The sequence below is a fragment of the Mytilus edulis genome, chromosome 1, assembly GCF_963676685.1.
Source record: "Mytilus edulis chromosome 1, xbMytEdul2.2, whole genome shotgun sequence".
Lineage (NCBI taxonomy): Eukaryota > Metazoa > Mollusca > Bivalvia > Mytilida > Mytilidae > Mytilus > Mytilus edulis.
In genome coordinates this window covers 93,439,219-93,456,559 of record NC_092344.1, presented here as the reverse complement: position 1 = coordinate 93,456,559, position 17,341 = coordinate 93,439,219, and the positions used below count along the sequence as shown (strand labels likewise).

Below are 17,341 nucleotides of genomic sequence, written 5' to 3'. Positions count from 1 at the left end.
CCATCTTTTTTAATGAATAAACCCCTTCACTGAATAACATTAAATCGGAAATTAAACAAAATCGAAAGGGCGCTTACAACAATAGATATAAAAAATTCAGCAAAGTTTCATGAGAACTGCTGAAATGTTTTTGTGTTAATGTCCAAAAACTAGAAAATCCCCCCTTTTAATTAATAAAAATCCTTAACACGGAAACGCAAAATCTTAAATTTATAAAAATTGAAAGGGAGCTCATGTCAATAGATATAAACAATTCACCAAAATTCCTTGCAAATTTGTGAAAGGATTTTTGAGATATTATCAGGAAACTGGAAAAAAACACAATTTTTATTGAATCAAACCCCATTACTCAGAAACTTAAAATCTAAAATTTACAACAACAACAAAAAAACGATAGGTAGCTCACGTCAATAGATATAAACAGTTTCCCAAAATTTTATGTAAATTGGTTAAAGAATTTTGAGTTTATGTCCGACATGTTGACGACGGACGGACAAGAATATACCAAAAACATATCTAGATACATAATTCTGAAAACCATGTTCATAGAAAATGGAATTCATTACAAAGGATTATACCCGTAATAAGAAATACTGGATTTGTCAAGGACCAGACTTATTTTAATATTTCATTTACTGTTATCTGTTATTGTCCATTTTAATTCCTTGTTATCTGTTATAAGCCAAATCAATTTGCTGTTTTGCTGTTATTGGGACCCCCCTTGTCCCCCCTTTTTTTTATTTGGTCGGGTTGTTGTCTCTTTGACACATTCTCCATTTCCATTCTCAATTTTATTGTAACATTTTTAGAAGACCGCATCCGTGAGATCTTTCATAAACATGGTATTTTTGAGATATAGTCAATCCGAGTCAATAAAATGTGAGATTTGTTATTAGAAAGATCAACTTTATTTCCATGACAACATATATCCCTTTAAATCCTTACGGTCCTGTAAAATATATGTCAGAAGTCCAATACTAGTCCTATATGACTTCTTATAAATGAATATTTTATCATCTACTATAAAGTGTTCTATATACTAGTAGTAGTACTAGTATCAGTCATAATTAAAACGGCCGGTAAAGAATATGTTTTAACGTCAGGTGTCAAGGACAGTATTCAAGGGCTCGTTCGTTCGTTCGGTCGTCTGTCCGTTCGTACGTTAGTTCGTTCGTTAGTTATGTCGTCTCGGTCCGTCCCTGCGTCAGTCCGTTCGTTCGTACGACACTTTCAGTTCGTTCATTCGTTTGGCCGTTTGTCCTTTCATACGTCAGTTCGTTCGTTCCTTGCGATCGCTCGTGAATTCAAATTATCAATGTATTTACTTTTGTAGGGGGGGGGGGGGGGGGGGGGGTACGCATACATCCTTCCATTGTATTGTCACTAGTGCTATACACTTGGAACCCCTTGTAATTGAGTTTTAATATAACAAAAATACAACATGCATGTGCCTTTTTGTTACATATGTGATAATGAAAAAACAAATCAAAGGATTTGTTTTTCATTCAACGAGTTAGAGAACGATTAAGCGAATTCCCGAAACGTATGTGATTCTCAAACTGCTCTTCCATTAATCTACGATTGCGTAACTGGACTCAAAAGATATGACCCCAGGTAAATATAAATTGTGTGTATATATATCCAACATTTTGCTGTTACTATCCGATAAGAGTCCTTTCATTTCCTGTGATGTTTAGATATACGGTATGTATAGGGTGACATTGACATGTTATTATTTTGTAAACATAATGTATATAGAACTAACAAGCAAGGAATAACTTACTAACGTGTACAAGCCAGGGGTAAATATTTGATGCATATTTAGTGAAGGTCGCTGTTGGTATCATTTTTCAGATTTATCATTACACATGAACAGAAGTTTGTTTAATTTCCAGTCGCAAATATCACATGAATATCAGGAAGAAATGTGTCAATGCGATAAGAAAATTAAGGTAACATCTAGTCCATAATATACGTAAAGACATGTCACCATATATACCAGGTAAAAACATTCTTACTACGAGCCAACTATAGTCTTTGATCTTGGTGGAGAAACTGTTAATTTTTGGTTTGTCCTGGTTTGAGGTCAAACCCACGACCTGCCACACTCGAAGCGAGCACGCTACCTCAAGCCTACCTAGATGGTTTGGAGATCTAATGAATGCACTAGAAATTATTCAGTTTGTTCAATGAATGAAAGAATCGAGGTGGCACTTGATATCTTCTTTGTGTTGTTGTCTAGCTTCATGGTATATAATAATACGAGAAATTACTATGAAATATAGGACATATTTTGCTGATTAAATAAAATAGTTGTTTGCATGACACGGGTTATGTTCTTCTCATATATGTTATGATGGTATGATACTAAACCCCTAACGGGAAGGATTGTGCCTGATATTCCTATGATGAAGACATAATCTTTCAATCAGTTTAATTGACGTCTGGAGCTGGCATTTCAGTTAACTGCTAGTAGTCTGTTGTTATTTATGTATTATTGTCATGATTTTGTTTATTTTCTTTGGTTACATCTTCTGACATCAGACTCGGTCTTCTCTTGAATTGAATTTTAATGTGCGTATTGTTATGCGTTTACTTTTCTTCATTGGCTAAAGGTATAAGGGGGGTATATCATAAACATGTTTAACCTCGCCGCATTTTGCGCCTGTCCCAAGTCAGGAGCCTCTGGCCTTTGTTAGTCTTGTATTATTTTTAATTTCAGTTTCTTGTGTACAATTTAGAGTTTAGTATGGCGTTCATTATCACTGAACTAGTATATATATTTGTTTGAGGGCCAGTTGAAGGACGCCTCCGGGTACGGGAATTTCTCGCTACATTGAAGACTAGCTGTTGGTGACCTTCTGCTGTTGTTTGTTCTATGGCCGGGTTGTTATCTCTTTGACATATTACCTATTTCCATTCTCAATTTTATATAGAATGATATCTGAAACTAATCAAATGCCGATTGTTTTCACACAGGCGATTAAAGCTACATAAATGCATACAATTTGTGTGTCAAATCTTCTTTTATACTTCAATTTTGAGTTTGATTTGTCTATCACTCTACATTGTTACCCCTGCCTTAGTTGAATTGAGTTTTCTGGCGAGATGTATATTGAGTCGGAAAGCGGATATTCGTGCTTTTTAAATATTTGAATAGAGAAATTGTATACGATTGCTTAGAACGTTCTTAACAGTTAACCGTGTATTTATTCGTGAAATTTGTGATACAAACGAATTGAAATAGAATTTGAATTACATCATCTTTTTTGGTTTCAGACTAGCACATATCAAATTAAATGGACATACCAATAACGGAAGCTCGCAACCCAATTACTACTACAATCGATGTAGCTTCACCTGATGGTAAGATATAGTACTGTTGGTTGTTTCTAAACATCACTTTCTCGGATTTCTAACTTGTGTTTTTATTCTATAGTCTAACGGAAAGGCATCTTCCTTTGCTGACCTTAATGACAGGTTTTTTTTCAGTTTACTTATGGAAATAGATCTTACATATTTTTTTATTGTTTATACCAACTTATGACAGATCACCTTGTATCACAATGAGACAATTAAATATTTTGATGTGTTCTTATCACACCTGGTTAAATACCATTTTTTACATTTGTGTCCTTGCATCACCTAATGGTTAGACATCTTACTTTTGATTCTTTGGTCTTCTTTTTCTATGTCCACAGATGTTTAATACACGTTTTATTTGTGTTTGTTGTTCGCGTCATATAAGATAGTTTTATATCTTATTCTTCTTTTACTTTCCAACATATACTTATAGTTATCTTATTCATGCTTGTTGCTTTCGGCCAACAAATAGCTATAATTGAGAATTCAAATGGGGAATGTGTCAAAGAGACAACAACTCGCCCAAAGAGCAGACAACAGCCGTATTACGGCCACCAATTAGTCTTTAATGCCGCCAGTAAATTCCGCACCTGGAGGTGTGCCTTTTGTTTGTTTCCACAATTTACTTGATGGTAAAACATCCTTCTTGTGTTTGTTTACACAATTTACTTGATGGTAAAACATCCTTCTTGTGTTTGTTTACACAATTTACTTGATGGTAAAACATCCTTCTTGTGTTTGTTTCCACAATTTACTTGATGGTAAAACATCCTCTTGTGTTTGTTTCCGCAATTTACCTGTTGCTGATACAGCTAACATGCGAGTCAACTCCTTCCGTCATCTGATGTTACATTTTACTTGTGATTTTTTGTTGTCGTCACCCGATTGAAAGATATCTCAATTAAAATTATTTTTAAATTGGGTCTGACTCTGCCTCTCGTGCATGTCAATTTATCATGCAGTAAGACATCTTACCAGAGCTTATTGATATGCAATTTTTTTTAAAAATACAATGGAGATCGACAATATGCTTTTTGGGTTTTTTTTTTTAATGAAAAACAATATAGGAATGAAGTACCTTGTATTGTATTTCAGATATTGTAAAGAAACTACACGAATGTGACAGAGAAATATTCAATGGTTGGAACCAATACAAGGTGAGTAAAAATGTTCTGTAATTCTGTTTAAGATACGGTTGGTATAAAGGTTCTTTGTTCCTGTTTATGATGGTTAAAACCTAACATAGTAGGTATAAAAGTTCTTGGTTGCGTTTAAGATAGTCGATACCAATACAAAGTAGTTATAACAGTTCCGTTGTTCTTTTAAAGATGGTCGAACTAATACATTATAGAGTTAAAGTAGACCTTGTGTATAAAGGTTCTTGGTAACTTTTAACTGCATTAACACTATTTGCATGGATGTTTTACTTTCAATTTTCAGGGTTTATTTCACCCAGAAACAATATCCACAATACGCCAGATATCGGTAGTAGCAGTTGATATCCTGAAGGTATATTAATATAAGAAGATGTTACATGATTGCTATTGGGACAACTCTCCACCAGAGACCACATGACGTTGAATTTAGCAACTATAGATCACAGACTCGAAATGCATTTGTTTTAGGTCGAATAAAACAAGTATAATATTTATAATACTAAAACAGGGAGCATGCTACGGAAAAATGTGTATGCGATAAATAGATTGCCACACCAAAGCGAGTTTAGATAATTTATCAGATTCCATTTCTTTTTTTCGCTGACTATTGATTTAGTTCCATACATGTTTGATATAACCTAGTTTTTCGTCATGTTACAAATGAATTTTTATTAACATATATCAAGCCTTACTAGTAACCGTGATATTAGCAATGAAAAAGCACACAAGAAACTTTCGAAAAGCACTTTACATAGTTGGCTACATTTGTTTTCAACCTGCTTGAAATATAGAATATGTGCAAGGTATTAAAAGCGCAGCGTGGTCAAAAGATCACTTTTGCAATCAGCTGAGCAATAAAATAGATAATTAATGTTCTTTACAGAAGCCTGATGGTGTGATAGTTCTAAGTGGATGTGGTACATCAGGGAGAATTGCATTCCTTATAGCTGTAAGTTCAAAATTAAAATGAACGATTTTCCTGCACCATCTTCTTTTATATTGTTGGTGTTTATTCCTAAATTGGTTTCAGTTAATTTTTCAATATGTATACTGATTGAGTAGACAAAATGAGTCAAATTGACATTGCAATATGCTAATCAAATAAAGAGAGTAATTTTCAGTCTTTGACAATCTCACTTATATATGAGCCAGTCCATGCAAAAAGGTACAAAAACGAAAATTTTACGAAATACTAAAAAGTGTGCATAATTATTGGTAGTAGACTTGTGATTTATAAAACACATTTACATTTCCTCATATCCTTAAGCTATGAGCTACACGCACCTGGAAGTGTTGAGACCCCCCCCCCTTTAGTTTTATCAAGATTTTTAATGAATTTTTTTCATATATTTCAATAATTTTCAAAATACAGTTTAAATGGCTTGATTTGCCAATTGATAATGTTAACCACGGTAGCAGTGGGGATAAGGCTTTCGCTTACGATGCTGATATCAATGCAATCAAACCGGGCAACGGTTGGAATCCCGTGCAACGAAGGTTGATTTATATAATATTAAATGACTTAACTTAACTTAAATTTCAATTTCTAAAACACAAGAGTCATAGTTTTTGTATTTTCCCTCTTGCTTTAATGAGGGGGGGGCAAGGGGTTTAGCTGTTATGCTGTTATGGGGCATTTTAATTCTTTGTTATCTGTTATTCTGAAAATATATTTGCTGTTAGCTGTTATTGTCTTATTCTTTGTTAGCTGTTATTGGGCTTTTTGTTTTTTTGTTATCTGTTATTGTGATAATGTATTGGCTGTTAACTGTTATTGAAAATTGGAATGTTAGCATTTTTTTGACAGCCAAAATTCGATAGAAATTGAAGATCATTGGACATTAGAGTCTACCACTACTAATATGTTGGTCCCGTATCCGGAGAAGGATTCCATTAACATATACCCATCACAGAAGTGAGGTCCAGAAAAATTCCAGTATATCTTATGATTGTCCTTTGTAATATATACCATTTTTTTAACATTTATTTAGAATTATCCCGTACGAACATATCAAATTAGAACAATTTTTAATATGACAAAAAGGAAAACATATGGCCAGGAATTTCTGACAAGGACTATAGCTAGGGTCTTTACAACCAGTTAACCTTTTACATAGACTCAGCTTTTTTCAAAGCAGCACAATCAAAAACCTGATAAAAAATTGCTCAAATAAGGCCTTTGAAAATAGTGAAATAAATTACTTTTTGGAGTGTCAAAATTGGTTCGAGGTACTTGACAAATTGCACGCTTATAATTGGTGCTTTTGATTTTTCTACCCTATATCATCATGACAACTTTTCCTCATAGTCTTATTCAGAAAAAAAAATCACACACCTGATAAAATAGGCATTTAAAAAAGTCAGAATGTGAATATATATATTCAAACTCTTTTAGGTAATTTTTAAGTAGCAACAAACACAAGAACTATGTCAATTGAGCCTACTTTGATACCTTAACTGCCCTTGAATTTTTACTAGATATCATTTTTGTCTCTTTGACATATTCCTCATGTCCATTCTTAATTTTATTACACACTATTTAAATTACAAGCCTGTGTGAGTTTCAATAACTGTACAAAAATAAATGCTGAAAAAAGTATTCTATAACAAATTAACAGCTACGCCATGAGCGCATGATACACCCGTCATCTTTTTGAAATATTCGATAACTTCTCAATGCCATATCAGATATTTATAAAAATCAGTCAATATATATTATGTATATAAACAATACATCAAAGTTTCATGAGAACTGCTGAAAACATTTTTGAGTTATTGTCCGAAACTGGAGAATACCATCTTTTTTAATGAATAAACCCCTGAACTCAATAACATAAAATCCAAAATTAATAAAATTCGAAAGGGAGCTTACAACAATAGATAGAAACAATTTAGCAAAGTTCCATGAGAACTGCTGAAAACGTTTTTGTGTTAATGTCCGAAAACTAGAAAATCCCCCCTTTTTATTTAATAAAACCCCTAAACTCGGAACCGTAAAATCTAAAATTTATAAAAATTGAAAGGGAGCTCATGTCAATAGATATAGTAAACAATTCACCAAAATTCTTTGCAAATTTGTGAAAGGATTTTTGAGATATCAGAAAACTGAAAAAAAACACAACATTTTTATTGAATAAAACCCCATTACTCAGAAACTTAAAATCTAAAATTTATAAAAAAAAAAACTATAGGGAGCTCATGTCAATAGATGTAAATAATTTCCCAAAGTTTTATGTAAATTGGTTTAAGAGTGTTTGAGTTAATGTCCGACATATTGACGACGGACGGACAAGAATATACCAAATACATATTTAGATACATAATTCTAAAAACCATATTCATAGAAAATGGAATTTATTACAAAGGATTATAATAATAAGTAATCCGTAATAAGAAATACTGAATTTTGTCAAGGACCCGACTTATTTTAATATTTCATTTACTGTTATCTGTTTTTGTCCATTTTAATTCCTTGTTATCTGTTATAAGCCAGATCAATTTGCTGTTTTGCTGTTATTGGGACCCCCCTCGCCCCCCTCTTTAATGTTGTCATAATTTCCTTAAACCGGTAAAACTGAAGAAAATTATTGACCTTTGTCTCTCTAGTGTCGTAAAATTTTAAGTTTCTGGTCGGTATAGCATTAGTCCGGGGAACAAATGATTTTACACTTGCTCAAATACCAAAACTTCAGATATTTCTACGTCTTTTGCTGTTTTAACTGACAAATTCGGAATAGAATTGACAATCTTATGAATGTTTACATTAATGTAATTTTTTTCGGATAAAATCGCTTTTCAAAAATATTATAACAAACTTTGATAACGTGTCCTGTAAAGTTTACCAAAAGGACTTTTTGTACCTTTTCGCATGGGCTGGCTCATAGTATGTCAATTTTCTTATAATCAACATGGATCTTGAAATGACTAATGTATATTCATGGGAGAGTTGAACACTCCATAATGTTTATTTGTAGGTAGGGATGCAAGAAACTATATTTGAAAATAAAAACTATGGATTATTGGGTTTTTCAAAAGGGTTGTGCAGCCCTTCCCCTACAGTTTATCATGAAATAGCCTTAATATTACTCGTACAAATTAATTTGTTCCTTTGGGGAAAAAAACCCATTAATTTCCACCACTTTTACCACGATTAAGACGATCCTTTATTTTTGCCAACAGGCGAACATTTTTGTGTGCATTTTTGAATGCATTACAAGTTGGAATATACTCAAGTAATTCTACTTGATAATTTTTTCAGAGAAATTTTAACGAAGTACTTCGAAACTCAGGAAGAGAAGAATGTTTCAGATACCTCATTGCAGGAAGAGATAAGTATGTTTATATTTCTAAATTTAGCAGAAATAAAATATGGAAAATACATGTATAGAGAACGGAGAATAAGAATCAATCAAGACTGAAAGCGGCAAAAGATAAAAATACAAACCTAATATTATTTTAATATTTTATTGGTTAGAAATTCCAACGATTATGAGATCCGACCTTTTATAGAGTAAAAGAGTAGTTGTGAACGAGTCTTCAATCAAAGGACAGCCAGTGTTATCATCGGGGATGTATATCGCATATCGTTATGCTCAAACATCTTAAAAACGCTGTCCTCTTAATTATATGAATACTAGTACACCGAAAAAGATGGATGCAACTCACAGGCTATCTGGACAATATGTTGTGCGTTGCTGATTTGGTGTCTTGTTTTATATCCAAGGAGTAAAGTGTTAGTGGTTGGTGTGGTATGTTGTACGGAACAGCTGTGTAACTGTTTTGTAGATTCCTGCTATCAATTAATATGTATTTCACTGTACCGTAAATTCAATGATGCATTACAAGTATTATTTTTCAGAGCATTATTTACCTCACAAGAAGCACCCGAGGATGACCCGCAATGTGGAATAGAAATGTTAAAAGAGGTAAAAGCATTTCAACAAGAAATACAATTTGCACAGTAATTAAAAACAAGTTCAAGCTAAAAGAAAAATATTCAGCAAAAACTTGTGGTGAGCTTTCTGTTCTAGATATAAAACAAATAAAAAATTGAGACTGGAAATGGGGAATGTGTCAAAGAGACAACAACCCGACCAATGCGTAGAGAACAGCCGAAGGCCACCAACAAGTCTTCAACACAGGCGGGCTTCAGCTGGCCCCTCACCAACATGTGTACTATTTCAGTGAAAAAGGACATCACAATAAACTCCAAAAATATAAACATGAACTAAAATTGAAAACAAACAAGACTAACAAAGGCCAGAGGATCATGGCTTGGGACAGGCCCACTTCATTTAACTTGATTTTGAAACAAAAGTGGAAAACAGTAACCTCCTCATCAGGGGTTGTCTTCTGTTGTAGGAACATTTTTGTAAGTTAGGGAATTTGGTGTAGATGGAAGATCTATGAGGCTACACTTTTTTCATACTTTAGGCAATTTATAGAAGTGTCAGAACTTGTATATTCACTTGACTATGATAGTTGTTGAAAACCATGTGCTTACTTCTGGGGTTTGGTGTTCTTATGTGTTTATATTACTCTCCCATCAATATAAAAATAACTAATAACTAATTCGCGCTTTGTAATACATATATAAATGATTTCAGGCAACAACAGGTAGAAATCGAGTGTTGTTTATTGGGATTACTTGTGGCCTATCTGCTCCCTTTGTTGCAGGACAGTTATGTCATTGTATGGAGAATATAAACATCTATACACCCGTACTCCTCGGATTTAATCCGTGTAACCTAGCTAGGTATGTCAAATTTATTTGAAATTGAGTTGAATCATTAAAAAAATATTTCATAGAATGAACAAGTGTGGACACAGATCAGTGTGGATAATATATTTGGATGTTTGACAGTGTTTTCTGACAAAAAGAGTTCTCGGGTGTTTTTTTTGTAGAATGAACCAAATACAGCAGCAGAAGAAATGTGGTTATGTTGTCACGATGGAAGCCTATTGATTTTGTGTTCAATAGGACAAAGGTTAATGTCACTGGATAGCGTCATGACCTGAATCGAGTTGTCATCAAAAAGAGTTATTCAATAGTTTGGTAAAATCATGGTTACATGATTAATTAAGTAAAGATACGATGAATAGCTCAGAGAATTTTACTCGAAAGTCATATACAGTAAACATATTTATTATTAAGGTCATAATCGGTTTTTCCTTCCTAATGATAGTTCACTTCAGGAAATATAAAAATTAACTGTTAAACAAGAGGTCAGCTGTTTTTACAAACGTAACAACATGTCGATGGCATAAAGAAGCTTTTAATTTACGCTAGCGAAGGCAAGAACATCTAGATTTCAGTTTTTCAACTTTTTGACAAACTTGGGTTTGGAGAACGAGCTGTTCTTTCACCCAAAAGAGCGGTTATGAACTCGCATAATGCTTAAATACTTTTAATTATTATAACTTAATGGCCCAAATATCATGTAGTCCGACCATTGATTATGATAAGTAAATGACTATGTACGCATATTGTCCGAAAATATGCAATTGGTCAAATACTTAATTGGTCTGGAACATGCAAGTAGGAAACGTTAAGTCTTTACTCATTAATGTATATTTGTTCAAAGTCCATTGGAAAATTCAATACGTGATCATGATAATGAAATATGAATAGAAACCCTGCTTTATACAAGACTCACACGCTGGGCCGGGTTTTTAACGTGCTAGTTTATCAGTCTGCAGAATGACACGTACTCTACCTGGGCACGAATATATGTTGACCACGAGTCAACCAATATTTGCTCTAACTCGGAAATGTTGTGTAATCTAGCAGATATAAGAAGCAAATTCCAATTATCCCAATTTCCAACTACCGACCATTCTTTAATTCTAGTATTTAACTACAAGAGTGGATTATATATTTACAGGAACATCAAGATCGAGAAATGGGATAAAACATTCTTACAAGGTAGACAGCACATTCATATTATACACCTATTAGAACATTTTTTTCTGTCCTATAAGTGTTTTGTCACAAAACTAGCTGGAAGAATGGCATGGCAAAATGAAGCATTTTTGTGCAACAACACACATTTAGAATGGAAATATTGGATTTTGTAATATTTTCTTACTTTGACACCGTATCTGAAAATTCTGCTTCCTTCACTAGCTTAGCTTTAATAAAATTGAATTCAAACTCATTTCACGTTTAAAATATTTCTTAATATGACAGTATGATAGCATAAAGTTTTTTTTATCAGCATCATTAAAAGTTGGATAGATAAACTGTTAGTTGATGTTCTGCTGTGATTTTACGCTTTTGTATCGTCTTGTAATGTTGCAATGGAACTACTCTGATCATTGAATTTTCCTCTTAATGCCAAATCAACGTACAAAATTTGATGAAGATGATTTGCAAGAAGTAAATAAAATGATCATATAAAACTATCCTATTCTACATCGTTGTTAATACCTAGGTCAAATGTTATATTTTGTAGTTGTAAGACTTCTGGAAAATGAAGTGGCAGAAAATAAAGCCTACATACTGAACCCTGTTGTAGGGGTAGGTTATATTATCAGCAATTCGTAGTCTCTTTTCTGCTCAGGAGCATTGATAGTTAATCTAGTTATTTGGAAAAAAATACGTATTCCAACACTTTCTATTTACTTTAAACGTCAAGTTAATAGAGAACAACTGCCTGAACTGGATAAAAGAATCAAAAACCAAATACAACAGTCAGACTGAGTGAGCATTTCCGACTGATGATTGAACTATATTTTTAGTGTAGAAGTGTTGATATGTATGCAATGGCTTTTAAGATGACTGCACCGACTTTGAATGATATATATTTTAATGTCTGCTCCTGTGGAGACATAACATAGGTGCCTGAATATATGCTAATGTTTGTTTAGATGGCAAAATGTAATTTAGAACACAAGTACTGAAATAAGCAGGTTGTGTTTTCACAATAAACTCTTCAATGTATTGTAGCCAGAACAAATTACAGGTTCCAGTAGGATGAAGAGTGGTACAGCTACTAAAATATTGCTGGAGACTATTTTTGTTTCGTGTATAAAAGCAACTGAAAATATTCCAAGGCAAGTAGATACTAAATAAGCTCTGCAAAAGCTAATCACTTGTGAATGAACACATTATAAATTAACATTTAGAAGGAGACACACAACAAATTTACTATCCTAACTTTGAATTCAAAAAGGATTCTGTTCCAATTTTGGTAATTTTGCTGAAAGTCTTTCAGAACTGAAGGCCTCTCAGAACAATTATGATTAGAAAAAAAGAATCTTTTTTTTTGAAAAAGAGCCTTAAACTTGGACATCAGAGTGGCTCTATGAGAAGTTTTTCTGTGTAATTTGAGTTCAGGAGTACAAAATCCCTATAAATACATTTGTGTTTTTCATCTGTCACCAATATAATTGGGCAAATGGCCCTTGACTTCTTTGGTAAAGCAGCACCGAAGTGGTATATTAGTATATATGCATTTTTAAACTATAAAAAAGGAATATGGGATAAAGGGGGGGGGGGGGGTTCCATTAGAGACTTCTTAATAAAAGCACCTTGTACTACTTATTCTGTGATAAGAATCAATGCAAACCCATGGTAACTATGCAACCACCAAATATGTGATACCAACTTTTAAATGAATAGGCACTTGTAGTTCATGCAACAATAATACATAAAATGTTATTTTGAGAATCATACATGTATATTTCAGTAATATAGAAGCACATTTAAAGTCTTACCAAGATTTGTGTGAAGTGGTGTATAAAGAAACTTCATCCATCTCTAAACTAGTACAACTTGCTGGTGACAGGTACATTTTGAAGAAATAATATCCATCTAATGTTTTATTCTTATTAAATGTTTCCCTGTTCATTGTGTTTTAAATAGGCATCAAGAATCTTTTTTTTCTATTTTGTTTGAAAATATTGATAATTGATAATTTTAAAGTACAAATCAATCTTGTATCTGTGTATAAAGGATTTCAAATGATTAAATGTTAATAGATAAATAAATACAATGCTTATAACAAAGAAAGTATCCGACAGAATTATCCGATGTCAATAATTTCAAAACAAAAATCTGCATGTCATATTCTACTGCCTCGTTGCATAAATTCACATTTCTTTTTATTCTTTCATCATACAACAACTGCTACAATTTATATATCAGTTTGAAATCTGGAGGTAGCATATCTTACATTGGATGGGACAGTTTAGGAGTAATGGGTATGATAGATGCCTCAGAATGTCCACCAACCTATGGGGCATGTAAGTCAAACTTAATTTAATTGATACTTCAGTTTACTGTGAAACAATTCAATCACCTCTTCTGGTAAACACAACACATATTTTCTCTCTTTTTATAATTAAGTATTTTCATAATAACTGCATGCAAATCTTAAAATAACTTTTCTGTTTCTGATTACTAAATTGTTTAATTGTTTTTAAATCCATTGTTTATTGATTTATAGCTATAACGTTTGAGCAAAATGTGATTTTCTTGCACCCTAATATACTTTAAATTTTATTTTCAGCATTAAGTGATATTCGTGGATTTGTAGATTCAGGATACAAGTTATTAAATAATCAAGAAGGAGATCTATCACCTATGGTAACACTTGACAACACTAACATGTTGCTAAGTAACAACTTTTAACTGTTATGTTTCCATTGTATGCTTAACCTGATCCTTAGATTTTTCTACTTCAAATCTTTTGATTAAAATTGGTCACAGGATTTACTGATTTTTTTCATGGCTTATCACTCTGTCTCAAGATATGTTTGTGAAATGTTATGCTAGGGTTAATTGATTGATTGTTTGTTGCTTAACGTCCAGTGACAAAATATTTCATGCATGTTCAGGACGAATCATGTATGTTTGGAAGCCTTTTATAAACAAATATTTTACACAATGATATAGGGTTAAAAGAAAATTTATATACTTATGTTGTTCCTAAAATATACCTTAAAGTTAGAAAATTTACCTTACAAGGTCATCAAATCATCACATACTGGGGCCTTATAATTATTTCTTATATTTATTTTAATCATCTATTCCTTACATTGCTAATACATACAATGAATGGAGTAAAAAGAAAGTATTGGTTATTTCCATTGGACATTGCATTGACTGATGCATAATGCATTTCTGCACATTCATGTATAATATTACTATATTTTGTCTAGGGAAAATACTATAGGATTTCAATTGAAGAATTTCAAAGTGATGTTTTACCTGGTTTAAAGGAATCTGACTTGGTTATATTACTTATGAAAGGTAGTACCAGTAAATTCAATGTTAACTACATTTAATTTTTAACATTTTTTAAAATGTTACTGTTAATAAAAAAAAAACTTGATATTTTACTTCTACAAATCAGAACATCTATTATAATATATGTTATACTTTTACTTTAACATCCAATGCATTATTTAATAACACTTATTTTGTTTCTAAAATCTGATGCTATATCATTTGCTATATCATTTGCACAATCTGTCTAAGACTAACATTCTGCTCTTACAGACTACTTTGTCTGAAAATTCCAACATTTTATTAGTATCATTTTTAATTTTTAATTCTTTATTGTTATATAAGTAAAATTATACTTGTGACATAAATAAAAATCCCTATTCAGGAATGGTTGCTCTTTAACATGTTATTATTATATATCTCATTTTAAGAAATTATTTATTCATGAGCAAACTTTATTTTGTAGATGAATCCTGTGCAGTGGCAGATATCTTAACAAATTCAACATGCAAAAAAGCTTGTATCTGTTTCAACTCTAAAGAAAAGGTGATATGAAACGTCATTACTAGCTGTTTATTTGAATTAAAGGGTTTTCAAATTCAATTATGGTACTTAGACTGAATATAATTTCAAAATTAGGACACGCCCTTTGATTACCATTATGGCAACTAACCAACTGACTTACATGAGGAATCTCTATTCAAAGTATGAAGCATCCAGGTCTTTCTAAAATTTAAAGCTGTTAAGAAGTTAGCTAACGCTGCGGCCACCGCCAGATCACTATCCCTATGTCAATCTTTTTGTCGCAGGCTTGACAAAAACTAAAACAACTTTATATAAAGTAAGGTTAAAATTAAGAGTGTGATTCATAATGTCTTTTTATTTCTTATTACACAGATTCAGCAAGATAGATTTGATTGTATGGTGTCCGTAGATTTATATAGTCTTACAACAGAACCATTAGGTGATCAGCATTATAAATCTTGGGCCCAGCTTTATAAAGAACTTTCAACAAAATGGATACTGAATGCTATCACTACTGGAGCTCATATTCTTAAAGGCAAAGTGTATCAAAACATTATGGTGGATTTGAAAGTCAGGTATTAAAATCACATCTTAAGGACGTACTTATGTGAAATAAAAAAAATATAGAATATAAAATTGATACAATAGCTTGGAAGAGCATTAGTAAGGAACAAAATCAGCTAAAAATATTTTAATATAAGTATTGGAACTCTTTGTAAATTAATCAATATATTGATTAGAATGTTGGAGTACAGTCTTATCTATATATAAATATATATAAAAGAATATTTTAATTTCTTTTGCAGCAATAATAAACTATTCTTCAGAGCTGTTGGCATTATACAAGTAAGTTGCGTATATAAAAAATACAAATCATAATTTAAGTGCTATACGATATAGAGGACCAATTTGGTTAAGAACTGAGGTACTTTCTAAATGGGAAACTACACTGTAAAAAAACTGTGGGCCATTAATTTAAAAGTAAAGTGATTTGGTCCAGCTGAAAAAAATTAGCACTATAGCTGTCAAAAGATTTAAAGACCCCCTTAACATCAAATTGTCCATATTTTGAGTTATAGCTGATTAAGTTTTCTATTTTGATATAATTTATCCCAAAAGTAGTACAACACACTGTAAAAATATTAGTGAGAAAGCGCAGGTGGGATTTTTTAAGTTTTCATTTATTGTCTGAAAGAAATGCACTTCGAAAAAACTGTGTACTCCTACCAATGCAATTTGGCTGGTTAAGCTTTGGAGAACTGAAATTTATTTTTCAAAAGATGCCTTTTTTAATGGTTTTGGAAGGACATAGGTTTCCATTTTGAAGCTGTTGTTAATTTTATGCTGTCACAACTTTACATATGAATTCTTTATTTTACACAGAATTTTTCAAATTTGCCAAAAGACATGTGCCAGGAATACCTATTGAAATCAATCTACATGACAGATGATTTGTCTGAGGACCTAAAATCTCTTCAAGTCAAAGATTATATAGTCAAGGCCACATCTATGGAGAAGGTATAGGAACATCTGGCGAAAATATTGCTACATTTTCAGTTTTATTTCTAATTTCTTTTTCACCATGATGCAGAAGGAATAAAATGTATATTACATAACAACTAATTCAGTTCGAAAATGTCCACAAACGGGCGATTAATAACAACAGCATCATTTTTTTTCTATTTTGATGAAATCAAAGTCCAATGATAATAAGTGTTTGCATATGATAACATAACAAGGTTTAAAGATTTCACAATTATTTTGGAAAAATTTAATATAACAAATTCAATGATCTAATAGTTTACAATGAATAAAGCAATTCTGATTACTTTCTTGAATTTCATACAAATATATTACCACAAGACATGAAATATTTCTACCTCTTTTACAGGTGGTCCCTACCGCATTAGTAGCAGCCATCTTGAAATGTAAAATTGACGATGCCAGAAAATTATTGTCACAACATCATGTCATCCGAACAGCCATATCAGATATTCTTAATAACAGACCTATGTGATTTTCTCTCTTGTTAACTTTATATCATAAAGAGGAAAATCTTACTTCT

General features: G+C 32.1%; 1 protein-coding gene across 4 annotated transcripts in view; it reads left to right on the top strand.

Moving 5' to 3' along the window:
• Window positions 1-17,341, top strand: part of LOC139495198 (glucokinase regulatory protein-like) — a 24,462-nt gene extending 7,121 nt beyond the window's left edge. For 2 of the 4 annotated variants that reach the window (XM_071283417.1, XM_071283433.1), the window contains exons 2-20: window positions 3,280-3,366; window positions 4,459-4,520; window positions 4,804-4,872; window positions 5,404-5,469; window positions 8,779-8,852; window positions 9,379-9,445; window positions 10,127-10,275; window positions 11,405-11,445; window positions 11,975-12,039; window positions 12,469-12,575; window positions 13,211-13,309; window positions 13,669-13,766; window positions 14,033-14,109; window positions 14,685-14,775; window positions 15,218-15,297; window positions 15,649-15,851; window positions 16,083-16,122; window positions 16,660-16,794; window positions 17,168-17,341. In XM_071283417.1, the coding sequence (XP_071139518.1) occupies window positions 3,300-3,366; window positions 4,459-4,520; window positions 4,804-4,872; window positions 5,404-5,469; window positions 8,779-8,852; window positions 9,379-9,445; window positions 10,127-10,275; window positions 11,405-11,445; window positions 11,975-12,039; window positions 12,469-12,575; window positions 13,211-13,309; window positions 13,669-13,766; window positions 14,033-14,109; window positions 14,685-14,775; window positions 15,218-15,297; window positions 15,649-15,851; window positions 16,083-16,122; window positions 16,660-16,794; window positions 17,168-17,293 (1,716 nt within the window). In that variant the 5' untranslated portion in view covers window positions 3,280-3,299 and the 3' untranslated portion in view covers window positions 17,294-17,341. Of the gene's footprint in view, window positions 1-1,613; window positions 1,705-1,794; window positions 1,837-3,279; window positions 3,367-4,458; window positions 4,521-4,803; window positions 4,873-5,403; window positions 5,470-8,778; window positions 8,853-9,378; window positions 9,446-10,126; window positions 10,276-11,404; window positions 11,446-11,974; window positions 12,040-12,468; window positions 12,576-13,210; window positions 13,310-13,668; window positions 13,767-14,032; window positions 14,110-14,684; window positions 14,776-15,217; window positions 15,298-15,648; window positions 15,852-16,082; window positions 16,123-16,659; window positions 16,795-17,167 lie in introns of those variants that run through there. The other 2 variants (XM_071283408.1, XM_071283426.1) reach the window with 2 other exon arrangements.